The following is a 12,413-nucleotide window of genomic DNA, read 5'->3' as shown; positions in this document are numbered from 1 at the left end:
CAAACGGCAAAAAAAGTAAACAAACTATGTTTATTTTCCTATGATATGGATGACCGACACTCTTTTATTCTCCACAGTGTTTTCTATCTTTTATTTCCAAAGACTTTCATTTAATACTGTTAGTTTGTAAAATAATAGAAAATTCAAATTCCATAAATAATCATAAAAAAGATATACACATTTGTGTTATTTGTTACGCCTATTGTTAATACAACGTGTTTTTTAAACAAATTTTGAACTGGTTTTTCAACTTGATATTTAACTGTATTCACGATCCTATACCAGATTCATATTATGTGTTCAACTAGCATTAAACACTTACTAAAATAGTGGTAGAAGAATAAGGGGACTCAATATGAAAAACTGCATGTCATTAGCAAGATACCATGTCCATACCATACACTGTAAATAGAATACACAAAAGTTGATATATTTATGTTGTGTGTTTCCTTCAGATAGATGTGTCAACAATTTATAATATTTGCCTTAAAATTATTATCAAATTAAGACGAATCATTGTTTTATCAACAACAAGGATATTTAAGGACACAAAGAAAAAGTTTTCCGATGAAGTAATGTATCTTAAGAAATTAATCCAACGAAATTAGAATTTGAGAATAATACATGAACAAAATTTTCGAGCAACTGAAAAAGTCCACTTACTAAGCTGTCACCCGATTGTATTTCATAATGTTAATTTACTAACTTGCTTTTTTGGATCATCTACCAAATTGTTGATATACAATATATTGTAGTACCAGGCGTCTTTGCAGTAATTTGGTTCTGGACCGTCTTTCTCCCAGAGAGGACCACTTCCGATGTATGGAAACAGGGACACGTATACCATCAAAATCAACATATATGGAGGTGTTAATCTGTAATGAAAAGTATAGGAATAATAACAAATGTATTCGTCAGAATCAGATAAACTGGATAAAGCACATGGTTTAGCTTAATTTTAAGATATAAAAAACAACCAAACAAACAAGAAATGGAAAAGTAACTTATAGAAATTGTTTAAATGATATTTCAAACTTTTGATTTACAATAGACACGGTGGGTATGGTTGTCCTGCGAGAGAACGTACTGTGCTGGTGATTCGGTCCTGACGGGTGCTGGTGATCAATGAAAAAATGTAAACAAAGACGAAAATGATGATTTTTGACGTTTTCACTCATAAAAAATGGAAGAAAACAGTTGAGATGTTTCAATTTCGTTTCTTATGGGTTCATATATAAACCATTAAAAAAATGACCCTCTAAACTGTTTCAGTAAGCGTAACACAAAAATGCTCATTTTCAGAAAATCTCGAACTGAAAAAATAAAACAAAAATGCTCATAGAGTCCGCTTTCTATACCGCAATCCACACGACAAAACAATTTTGTGAAAAAACATTGCAATTTATTAAAATTTAGCATTTTCTCAATTTATTCATGTCCTGATACTGTGCTGGTGGGTCCTGTCATTGTGCTGGTGGGTCCTGATACGGTGCTGGTGATTTTGGATAAGAAGTTGGTCATATTTGAAACAAATGTTACAAAATCAATAAAATTAGCCAGATAATTGTTGCCAACAGGATCTATGACTCCTATTTTAGCTCTTGTGCATCCATTTGGCTGTTTAATATGTGTTTTCAAATGATCTGAACTTGTATTACATAATAACATAAAAGGGCAACATCTTTCGTCCAATATCAGATAACAATATATAGTATCTAAAATAAGTTAAAAATTCCACAATACTATATAATTCATCTTATGTGTCAATTTGTTCGAAAAAAGTCGAAAAGAAGAGACTTTTTTTAATGTCATGATTATATGTCGCTTTCTAGATCTATGCTTAGCATTTATTTCAGATGACATGGACTCCTCACCCTGATGACCCTGCTGCCTTTCATAACTTTATCCGTATACATATATTAATAGATAAACAAAAGGCTGCATGCAACACGTATTTTTGTATTTAAAATGATTCGTTGTAACGAGAATATTTGTGGTGAATGGAAACTGTGAGGGTCACAATCTTAAATTGCTTATAAATGTTGCTGGAACCAGTTTCGTTATCTGATCTGCATTTTCTGAAATGTGCAAGGTAGATAGACATTGTAATTGTTTTTACTCGGTAATGAACCATTGTGTTGATCCCATGCTAAACATAACAAAAATCTCTGTACAAAGGTCTGTGAATTTTCTACAAAAATAGTGATTTTATTTTCACTAAATTCTCTTTTTCTGCTAAATACAATAATGAACTATAAATAATAATGCTTTGCAAGAAGTTTCCCCTTGATATATGTACAAAATTATATCTCTATTATTCATTGCCTGTGCTGTTTTGATACTATTGCAGTTTGCACATTTCGGAATTGACAGGCCACAGGAGGGGTCATAAACCGTACACGAAAAGATAAAATATTGATATAAGTACTTAATTTGCATCTTTGAACCCCCACCCCGGCTTGTTTTTTTAGGAGCCTGGGGTGTCTAAAAATGGTCGATTACAGACAGCCGAGTACGCATTTTACTTTCCAGGCGTGTTATTGTTGATATATCTGGCTTTAGATTCAGTTTTTTTTAAATATAAATTAAGGCTACATTTTAATATAATAATTCTATGAATTCACAATATAAAAAAAATGCAGAAAAAAAAATGAATGAAGTGAAATATCTTAGTAAGGAGTCATTACTACAGAGATGGTGTGTTTGACACACAAAACTTAAAAGCTTAGTGATATTACCAATATTAAAATAAAAGTGTATTTTAGTTGGGTATTTTTTCCATTTACTCATTTTCAATTATAATCAAGGCACATTTTATTTTTATTCATGAAAAATATTAATATATAGAAAAGAAGGACACATTGTTCACTTCCTCTCCCGTAATTCTTTAGCAAAAATATTTATTTTGAAATAAAAAAGCTAAGAAATCTCTATTTTATTAGTGTTCTCTAGGTTATCTCGTCTTAATTCTCTGACATATTCAGCCTGCCCTTTCATAAAATAGTGATTTTTTTTTAGTGTTCTATCGAACTTTCGAGAAAAAAATACCTGATAGTGATAACCGTTTAGACAAAAAAAAAATTGTTGGAAAAATCTTACAGCAAGTGATTCTTAATAGCTATAAGATAAATTTTTCTTTTACAATACAACTTTTAAATCTTACGGGAAACTATTCCAAGCTTTCACTGTAACCTCGCTCTAACTTATCCCCATCCCTCCCCCCCCCCCCCCAAACCACACCAAACAAACAAACCCGCAATACTATTGTCATTCTTATAGTCAGCACTCAATTGTTCACAAACAAATGTGTTTTAAGCTGCTAAAGACATGATTCAAACGCTCAGAAAGTCCTTTGTTCTATATTTTGGCTCTCCATTTTGATGCAAAACCTTTTACATTTTTATTTTATGGGTTATTGTTGAAGGTCGTACGATGACGTATGGTTGTTAACACATACTTCCTTTGGTTTCTTATGGAAATTTGTCCATTGACAACAAACATACCACATCATCTACTTTATATAAGTATTGTATAAATCACAACGTATTTTGGCGATCTTGCAAAATGATCGTAATCCCGAAAATCGTAAACATATTTTCTTATCTTAAAAGGGGACAAGAAGGGTTCCATTAACAGGCCAATAAATAAGATTACAGTTAGTTTAAAAAAATAAATAAAAAATAAGGGTATTTTTTCTCTCATAATAACAGTAAACACATTCACAACAATGTCAATTTCAAGAAAGCAGACAACAGCTAATAAGTCAATAACAGTACAGCATCAATGATCTTGAATATATGCCACTTTTAACTAGAATATAAAAGCACAGAACCAGGACATAGGAGCACAGAACCAGGACCGTTTTTCTTATCACCAGCACAGCGTCAGGACAATTCCGTTTAACGAACTTGCACGACTTTTGCAATATAATATTGTTGTAATATACTTTGCATGGTACTTATGACACATCAGAGAAAAATTAAGCAACAAAACAGTCGTTTTATTGCCGTTCTGATACAATGTAAACAAACCCACCAGCACAGAATCAGGACCCACCAGCACCCGTCAGGACCAAATCACCAGCACAGTACGTTCTCTCGCAGGACAACCATACCCACCGTGATAGACACAAATTGAAGACTATAGTTTAAATTTATTAATTTTTTTTAAAACTACACCTAGAGCATTGTAGGAAAGTTACAAGAATACTCAAACTTAATTAAAATGAAAACATACAATACCTCCAAAATCTGTGAAAATAAAACATCCCCCAGTTAATCTTTCCTTCTGTTTTCTTTAAATTCTTCATGACCAAATATGTCAACAGCAGCCCACTGTGAAATTATTCACAATACAAGTAAATGAATTGAGTATGAACATTATTATCAAAAAGGAATATGACAGTTCTAAAAGCAATTTCCCTTTTCCCTTTACTAGCATGTACGACAAAGAGACAAAAGAGTACTACGTTATAATTAGTATTATTTCTCTTGTAGTATTCAGTACCTATAAGGAATTTATTGAAACTGTCTAATAAAATTACAAATTTGAGCTCTTCATTTAGTCAATTCATATTGTATCGATGTTTAATGTGTTATTTGCATAGGAACATAGACAAATTCGGTTAAAGAACTAAATGAAATAGACCTACCTCAAAGTAAAGAAAGAGTCTACTGATACAAATGAGTTGGTTATGATACTAAATGAGATTCTCTCTTTATATTTGGGTAAAGCTGTAGCAATATTATCTGAATTAAAAATATGATAAAAACTTATTAAAACATGTCGATATGGCTATATTGAAACCTTAACAAAAAGCATATGTCCCTAATGTTTTGAAACGAAGATGGGAATATGTTTTCCCGTTTAAATACATACCAAAAACATCTGATTGATATTGAATTTTTTTTAACACACAACTTATTTTCATCAGTGGCAATTGATTATATCAAAAACTCGAATATGTAGTATATTCAACTATACACATTTAATTTGTACATGTGAGGCTATTTTGCAGTTTAAGCTAGTAGTCTGTTGTTATTTATGTATTATTGTCATTTTGTTTATTTTCTTTGGTTACATCTTCTGACATCAGACATCAGTTTCTACATTGGCTAGAGGTATAGGGGGAGGGTTGAGATCTCATTAACATGTTTAAACCCGCCGCATTTTTGTGCCTGTCCAAGTCAGGAACCTCAAGCCTTTGTTAGTCTTGTATTTATTTTTAATTTTAGTTTCGTGTGTACAATTTGGAGTTTAGTATGGCGTTCATTATCACTGAACTAGTACTCATATTTGTTTAGGGGCCAGCTGAAGAACGCCTCCGGGTGCGTGAATTTTTCGCTGCATTGAAGACCTGTTGTTGACCTTTTGCTGTTGTCTGTTCTATGGTCTGGTTGTTGTCTCTTTGATACATTCCCAATTTCCATTATCAATTTTATTTCAGTAATTGCAAGAAGTTAACAACCCTATTGCAAATAAGTGAATAGAAACCAGAATTATAGATATTGATATGTGACAGGCTCCTGCATTATTTACATCCGGTTTCAGATGGAAATTTAGTATTTCGTTATGTTTTGAATTCAAGTGATCAATAAATAGCAGCGCCACGAGCGCATGATCCGCCGGTCGCATTTTCAAAGAATAGTTTCATAACACCTTAATCCCATATGAGAAATTTAATACAATCAAAACTAAATGTACGTGATTTGAATAGACATGCACCAGTCACAGAAGTTAAATGAAAACAGTTCAAAGCACTTTTGAGTTATTGTCCTCAAACTTGGAAAATCACCCCTTAGTATGAGTAAAATTCAACAAACTCACAAACGTAAAACCTTAAACTTATAAAGTTTGATAATGGCTCTACCATTACAACTTCATTCTAGCAAGTACAATTGTCAAGTAGGTGTCAGTTTTCGAGAACATGTACTGTTTTTTTTTTGTGGTTTCAACATTTAACGATACACATGGATCTTTGTAACAATGCAACTATAGAATTTACCTGCGATGCTAAAAGATGATAAGTAGCCATGCCCGAGACACACCCATGTCATGGATATAAAACGTATACCATTGATACACGTTATTGTATCTTTACTTTGCTCTGTCCTTAGGATGGATGCTCCATTTGTGTACACGGAGAACGACAAGAGAATCTTCCCAATGAGTCCTTAAAATTAAAGCAGCTTAAATAAATACCGGTGTAGGATATCTGTCTTAACACGCATATTAGTTGGTAAAATTATCATACTTTTGACGAAGTTTGTGTGTGTGACAAGGAAAAAAATATATTTAGAGTTGATAGATCTATATCCGCCTCAGTGCAACCTTTTTGTTTAAGAAATCTAAGTTGTGGCATGCACAATTTTATATTACAATTAACGCATCAACACTAAGTGCGTTTGAAAGTGTACTGGTTGAATATTGTAATAATTAGTGTTAAGTTATACTTTAACGGTTGAAATGAATTTTTATCTATGTTTAAGTAACAGCGGGAATTGGCAATTCTTGTGGATTTGTCACTTCAAATAAAGTAGAATTAAAACCTAACTAGGTATTCAATTGAATATCCGAAATAACAAGCAAGCTATGTTAAAAGTGAATAAGGTAAGCAAAATACAGACTACAATTTCCGAAAAAAGTCGATTAAACTTTGTGACAGATAAATATGACAGTCACGATGACTGTTTACGAACAGTTAACACTTACAAATAGTCTTGTTTGGCTTACATTTAATGCAATATTTATAAAGTTGTAGATGCAAATATTTAAACCATGGCGAAGCAACAAAATGATTATCAACTAGATGGCATAATTTAGTGAAGAAGTTTTTTGTTTAATGTGTAGTAAACCTTTTCATTACCTGGTTCATGAACAATTTTAGAATCAGCATTGTCTAGGAGTGAGGCCTTTTCTCCTTTCTTAGAGAATTTGACCTCATACTCAGAAGACGCCATTTTATCCTCAGTTTCCCACTTTGGACGTTGTATAAAAACAATGTCGTACAATGTTCCTAGTACCATAACTGCTATGAATAAACACACAACCACGCTTAAAGTAAATAGAAACATAATATATGAAAATAGTTAGTTTAAGAGGTCACCAAAGTCTTCATTTGATTAAACTTGCCAAGGAAGGATTTGATGTGGCACACTTCTGAACTATCTAATTAATAAACGTGTATTTACATTCAAAATGATGGACAAAAAGGACATAACAGCAAAGAAAAGACATAAGACTTTGCAGAAATTTTGCTCGTAAAAAAAAAGTTGAAGAACTCATTGTCGATCACAAACTATCATTAGTGCAGAACTAATGGTAAATTACATAAGGAATAATATCTGTATCCAAAAGGAAACTAAAAAGTTGGAAGACAATGAGATTATACAAGACCAAAATCTCCAAAAGAAAACGAAGGTTATAACACAGACTACCATATTAATAAATATACACATCGGGAGAAACGCAAATCTAAACTGGGATTTGTGATAATGACCTAATGGTAGACAACAGCAAATAAATATAAAGTAAAATAAAGAGATGCATACCGCTACACAACCCCACCCTCCACACACATACGCGAACATCAAGAAAGCATTGCCTCCTTAGTGATATAGTTAAAGTACAAGTGGATATCTGATACATATTTTGGTTTGATAAATGTTTATGACAAAATGGGGAAAACCGACTAAGATTGTAAGTGTAACAAATAAACTTACAGAACAATAATTGCCCTATCGTCAAGTGGTTTGTCTGGTTCCTGGCATTCGATAGATGAGGCTTTAAACGTATTATTGGCTTGAATATAAAGTATATATATATAAATACCATTGTATGTTATCTTAAAATATTTACAGATTACAATGTGCAAAAACACAAATCATCTAATATTGCATGAAATGTTTTTTTCTCTAACTGTAAATGACGTCTTTACGTTTAATCTAATGAATGTTGGATGTGATTGATATTTTGGTCTTTGAATGAAACTTGATTAAGTTGTTATTTGCTTTGAACTACCTATCAGTAACTACGAGTACTCTCAGATCTGATTTTTTTTTTGATTTGTTGTTTAGGATGTATAAATACCCTGCCCCGTCCTGTCTGGGTTTCTGTTTTGTACCGATCAGATGAGCTCAGCCTTTATTAACGTATGTGTATGTTGTTGATTTAACTCCATTGTTCCATGTTAGAATGTAATCATACCGCATCTCCCTATTTTTTGTTAAACAGTGGTTTTGGTTTTAGAGAAAAGGTATGTTATTGATATGTTTTACACCTTCAAATGGAAAAATCACTCCATCCTTGAAATTTGATTAGATAATCTAGTCTCTTCAATGCTAATTATCGTTTGTGGCGTCAATTATAATTTATGTTATACCAGAAATATATTATTAGGAGTCATCCCGTGTGCTCAATAAAAAACGTTATTTCTTGGCAGATTTTTGTTTTAACTTTTCAACACTTAATCATGAGTTTGAGCTTTACATTTTGTCATTTGATTAGTAACTTTTCGTTTTGAATTATCCTCGAAGTTCAGAACTTTCGTGATTTTACCTTTTATTGGTTTCTCCTGTATTGTTTTGAAATAATCTTTTTGGATCAAAACTAAGTTATTAACATACAGTGTTCAACTAAGAAGATATGATTTCCATATTAGTAAAAGGAAAGTATGTTAAAACTAAATGAAAATGTCGAACCTACCTGTATTTATGAGATATTTGACATCTGCCTCATTGCAACTGTTTGGAACACATATTCCAACAGTAATCTGAAACAGCACAATACTTTTGAATTAACAATGATTAAAATAGTTTGAGACAGGGGAAGTTGTGATCAATTGCCAATCGTAAGCTTTAATGATATTTCATTCATGTCTTGACCAATTTTGATACATTTTAATTTTTCTCTGTTGAATGACTGCATTGGTATTTTTTAATAGTCTCCAAAATAAAATAGGAACTCTCTTATATGAAGTATATTTACTAGAGAGCGGAGGGTCCTAACACACATGTCAACTAAAGGCAACAGTAGTAAAACGCTGTTCAAAAGTCATAAATCAATCGAGAGCAAACAAATACGGGTTACACACTAAAGCTGAGGGAAACACATTAGCTATAAAAGGAGAAAACAACGAAAAAACAGGAACACTGAAGTCCAAGGAAAACAAACGTCAATGCAACACGCACAGAAACGAACTATAAGATAACAAATGCTATTTTCCTGACTTGGTACAGGACATTTTAAGAAAAAAATGTTGAGTTGAACCTGGTTTTGTGGCTAGCCAAACCTTTTCAACACTTGGTAATATTTTACTTACACGTCGTATATACTTTGCCATATCTCCTGTTATTGATAAGGATGCTGTACAGTATTGTCCTTTGAAGTCGTAAGTGATGCCGTTCACTGGTTGTGCAGTAGTAACAGCAAGACATTCGTCATAGGCACCTAACCATTTAGTACTTCCACCAAGTATGTTTGATGAAGGTTTGCCTGCAGCGTCTATAACTAAAATTGTATGTTCGTATAATTAAGTGGTCAAAGTTTGGAATAAATACTGATGTAGTATTGTATGTTATATTAAAAAGAAAATCCCTATCGATTTTACCCTCAACGCTAAATTGTATAAAAACCAAATATCACGTTAATACTATGATAGGTATAGTTCTATTTGGTTCTATTTATATAACTAGTATAAATAGCACGTTTCGAACAACGACAAACCGTCCTCGAAACACGAGACAATAACATCAAAAGATTGTTGACTACTAGTAATTCTTTTTCTTGAATGATCTTTCAGTTGAAAGACAGCATATTGCAGCTTGCACGTTCACCTAGTAAGACCATGAACTGCAATATGTTGACGAATCAGAACCCACTTTTCATTAGACTTAAACAATCATCGGCATAGCAAAGAAAGAAACTGTCCAATTACATTATATTGAAGCTTGTTTGTCCATGATTTTAGTATGTGTCAAGTTGCCAACTTTTTTGTATATAAAGTTTGATAAATATATCTCAATAGTGTTCCAACAAATAAAACAAACAACTAACCCCCAGTTTCGCAGAAACTAAAGTACACACAACGAACGAAAACATGGTACATATAGCCTGGTATGGTACAGGCTCAAACTATGAGTGGGTTAAAACAATTTTAAATACGCACACCTTTTGCCTACCAAGACCATATAAAAGATTTCAAGAAGTCCCGTTGTAAAATTTGTTTAGAAACGACAATATTTGTGATCAGTATTTGGTTTTTTTTATTCGCAAGACATTTTAACTGAATTGATTAGTATGTCCTGTTGTAATATGAAAATCATTTCACCGAGTTGAAACGTATAAATTTTTAATGCTTTAGTTCTTTTTACGACGTTGCAATGGAAGGAAGGGTGAGAAATATATATATAGTATATACAACTTTTGTTTATCTAACTTGTTTTTGTTTGTTTTTTTCGTTTTTCGTTTTTTGCTATGGCGTTGTAAGTTTCTCTTTAAGACTCCTTATGAATTTTAATATCCCTTTGGTTTCTTCCGCCTCGTTTTGTGTTAATGCAATATAACACTTATTCTAAAATCGTACATCAGAGCATATTCGCGCAAACACGCCACAGATGCGGCAAAGTAATATCGCCATCTTAAAAAGTGAAGTTTGCGTGAGCAAGGTTAAAATCGTTCTTTTGTCGTATATGTTAGCTTCAGATTTCTGCAGTTATGTCTAGAATTAGACACTATCTAAAGTTATGACCTAAAAGTTCTTTTGAATAAGCTATGGTTTTAAAGTTTTTATTTCTTTAGATAATCATTGCTCATCACTTTAAATGCAAAAAAAGGTTTTATTACTTTTCTTTTATACAAAAGTGACAAGATTAAGGTAGCACAATACAAAGATTTTATAACTCCAACTCCCAAGTTTTAAAATGCTGCAACTTTCTTAATAATGTTTGAAAATTTATAAAAATGGTAGTTTTGAATAGCTAACAGATTACTCTTTCAAATTAATGCAATTTTAGTATTATGCAACAATTATGTAACCAATTATAATGTTAACTGTGTCTAAAATATTTTTCACCAAATTTCCACTTTCAAATGAAATTAGCTTCTACATAGGTATCCCTAGAGGGTTGATTTTATTATATGTTGTTCCTATGGCCATTATCTACAAAAGGGTGTCTCAGATTTCAGATAGAATGTATAGAACAAATTTTACACCTAATTAAACATTATCGTCTTTTATGTGGTTAGGATGTTTACACTAATTAGAGATTTATGAGAGAATGGAATACCATAGAGACAATCTGAGAAACCCTTTTGAAGCCCATGATATGTTGATTAAGATTTCGTTAAAATTTTCTGTATAGTTAAAGAGATGATAGAGCTAAATTCATTCCAGTGAACTTACCCATATTTTGCCACTAATTACATAATAATTGATTACATAATGATTGCGTAATAAAAATATTGCATTCATGTAAAAGATTAATCTTTTATCTATCTATGTATACCTCTTTTATTATTGTCTATGCATTCATAAGAAAGTTACAGCATTTCAAAGGTTAGTGATTGGAAGTAAAAAAATCTTTGTATTGTGCTACCGAAAATCATCAATTTCTGAATGAGTTCTGAAAAAAATTATATTAACAGCTTTATTCATTTGCCATGAGAACATATTTGTAAAAAAAAAAACTGGCATTATTATATAACATATAATTAGGTAAAAATAAACCACTCACTTGCCAAGGCCCAAGGCACTTGCTGTTCATATCCTTCCTCTACTGCTGCGCTGTGGTTTAGACATACATCAGAAATCTGAACTGTTGGCGGTGATTCTGATGTTACTTCAAGCAAGTCGTTGTTTTTCTCACTAGATATATTAGAATTATACGGTTGACCATGCTTAATGGAATCTGTTTTAATTTTACGTAGCACATTTTTGATATCACTTATAGTACCGACTGATTTAACAATATTCACAAATTCATCAGGACGATTTTTAATCAAGTTTACACGTAATTTTGAATAATTTATTTCATCAAACATATTATTGTAATCATTTTCGTTTTCTAGACATAGTACATTTGCTATAAGCAATAAAATATATATGATTGAACTCTGCATATCTATCCACTTTGGTAACGACTTACAGCCATGAATTAATAAATGGATGTTTTATTTACTGTTAATTAAAAGTAACATCAAACTTATCACTCATGCAAGGAATATGTTGATAAAGTATCAACCTTTGATATGGTAGGGTCAATAATCAAACATCGAATAAACGTGATCAAGTGCAAACACTTACGAAACAATAACAAGAAATTAGTGTTCATACTATAAAACTGCAATAAGTGCATGTGTTCGTAAGGGAGTTCGCTTCTCAGTTTCAAAACACTAGTATATATTGATAGGGAATT

The 12,413-nt window shown here is 31.8% G+C and overlaps 1 protein-coding gene across 1 annotated transcript in view; it reads right to left on the bottom strand.

Moving 5' to 3' along the window:
- Positions 1–12,413, bottom strand: part of LOC139511614 (nose resistant to fluoxetine protein 6-like) — a gene marked incomplete in the record, with an annotated part of 16,898 nt that extends 4,485 nt beyond the window's left edge. The window contains 10 exon segments of the mRNA XM_071298525.1: positions 323–402; positions 707–875; positions 4,242–4,334; positions 4,652–4,748; positions 6,005–6,172; positions 6,866–7,053; positions 7,722–7,800; positions 8,704–8,770; positions 9,320–9,507; positions 11,733–12,413. Coding sequence (XP_071154626.1) covers positions 323–402; positions 707–875; positions 4,242–4,334; positions 4,652–4,748; positions 6,005–6,172; positions 6,866–7,053; positions 7,722–7,800; positions 8,704–8,770; positions 9,320–9,507; positions 11,733–12,117 — 1,514 coding nt within the window.

The sequence above is a fragment of the Mytilus edulis genome, chromosome 2 (genome assembly GCF_963676685.1).
Source record: "Mytilus edulis chromosome 2, xbMytEdul2.2, whole genome shotgun sequence".
NCBI classification, from domain to species: Eukaryota; Metazoa; Mollusca; class Bivalvia; order Mytilida; family Mytilidae; genus Mytilus; species Mytilus edulis.
The sequence above is the reverse complement of the archived record's forward strand: the minus strand, read 5'-3'. Positions and strand labels throughout refer to the sequence as shown.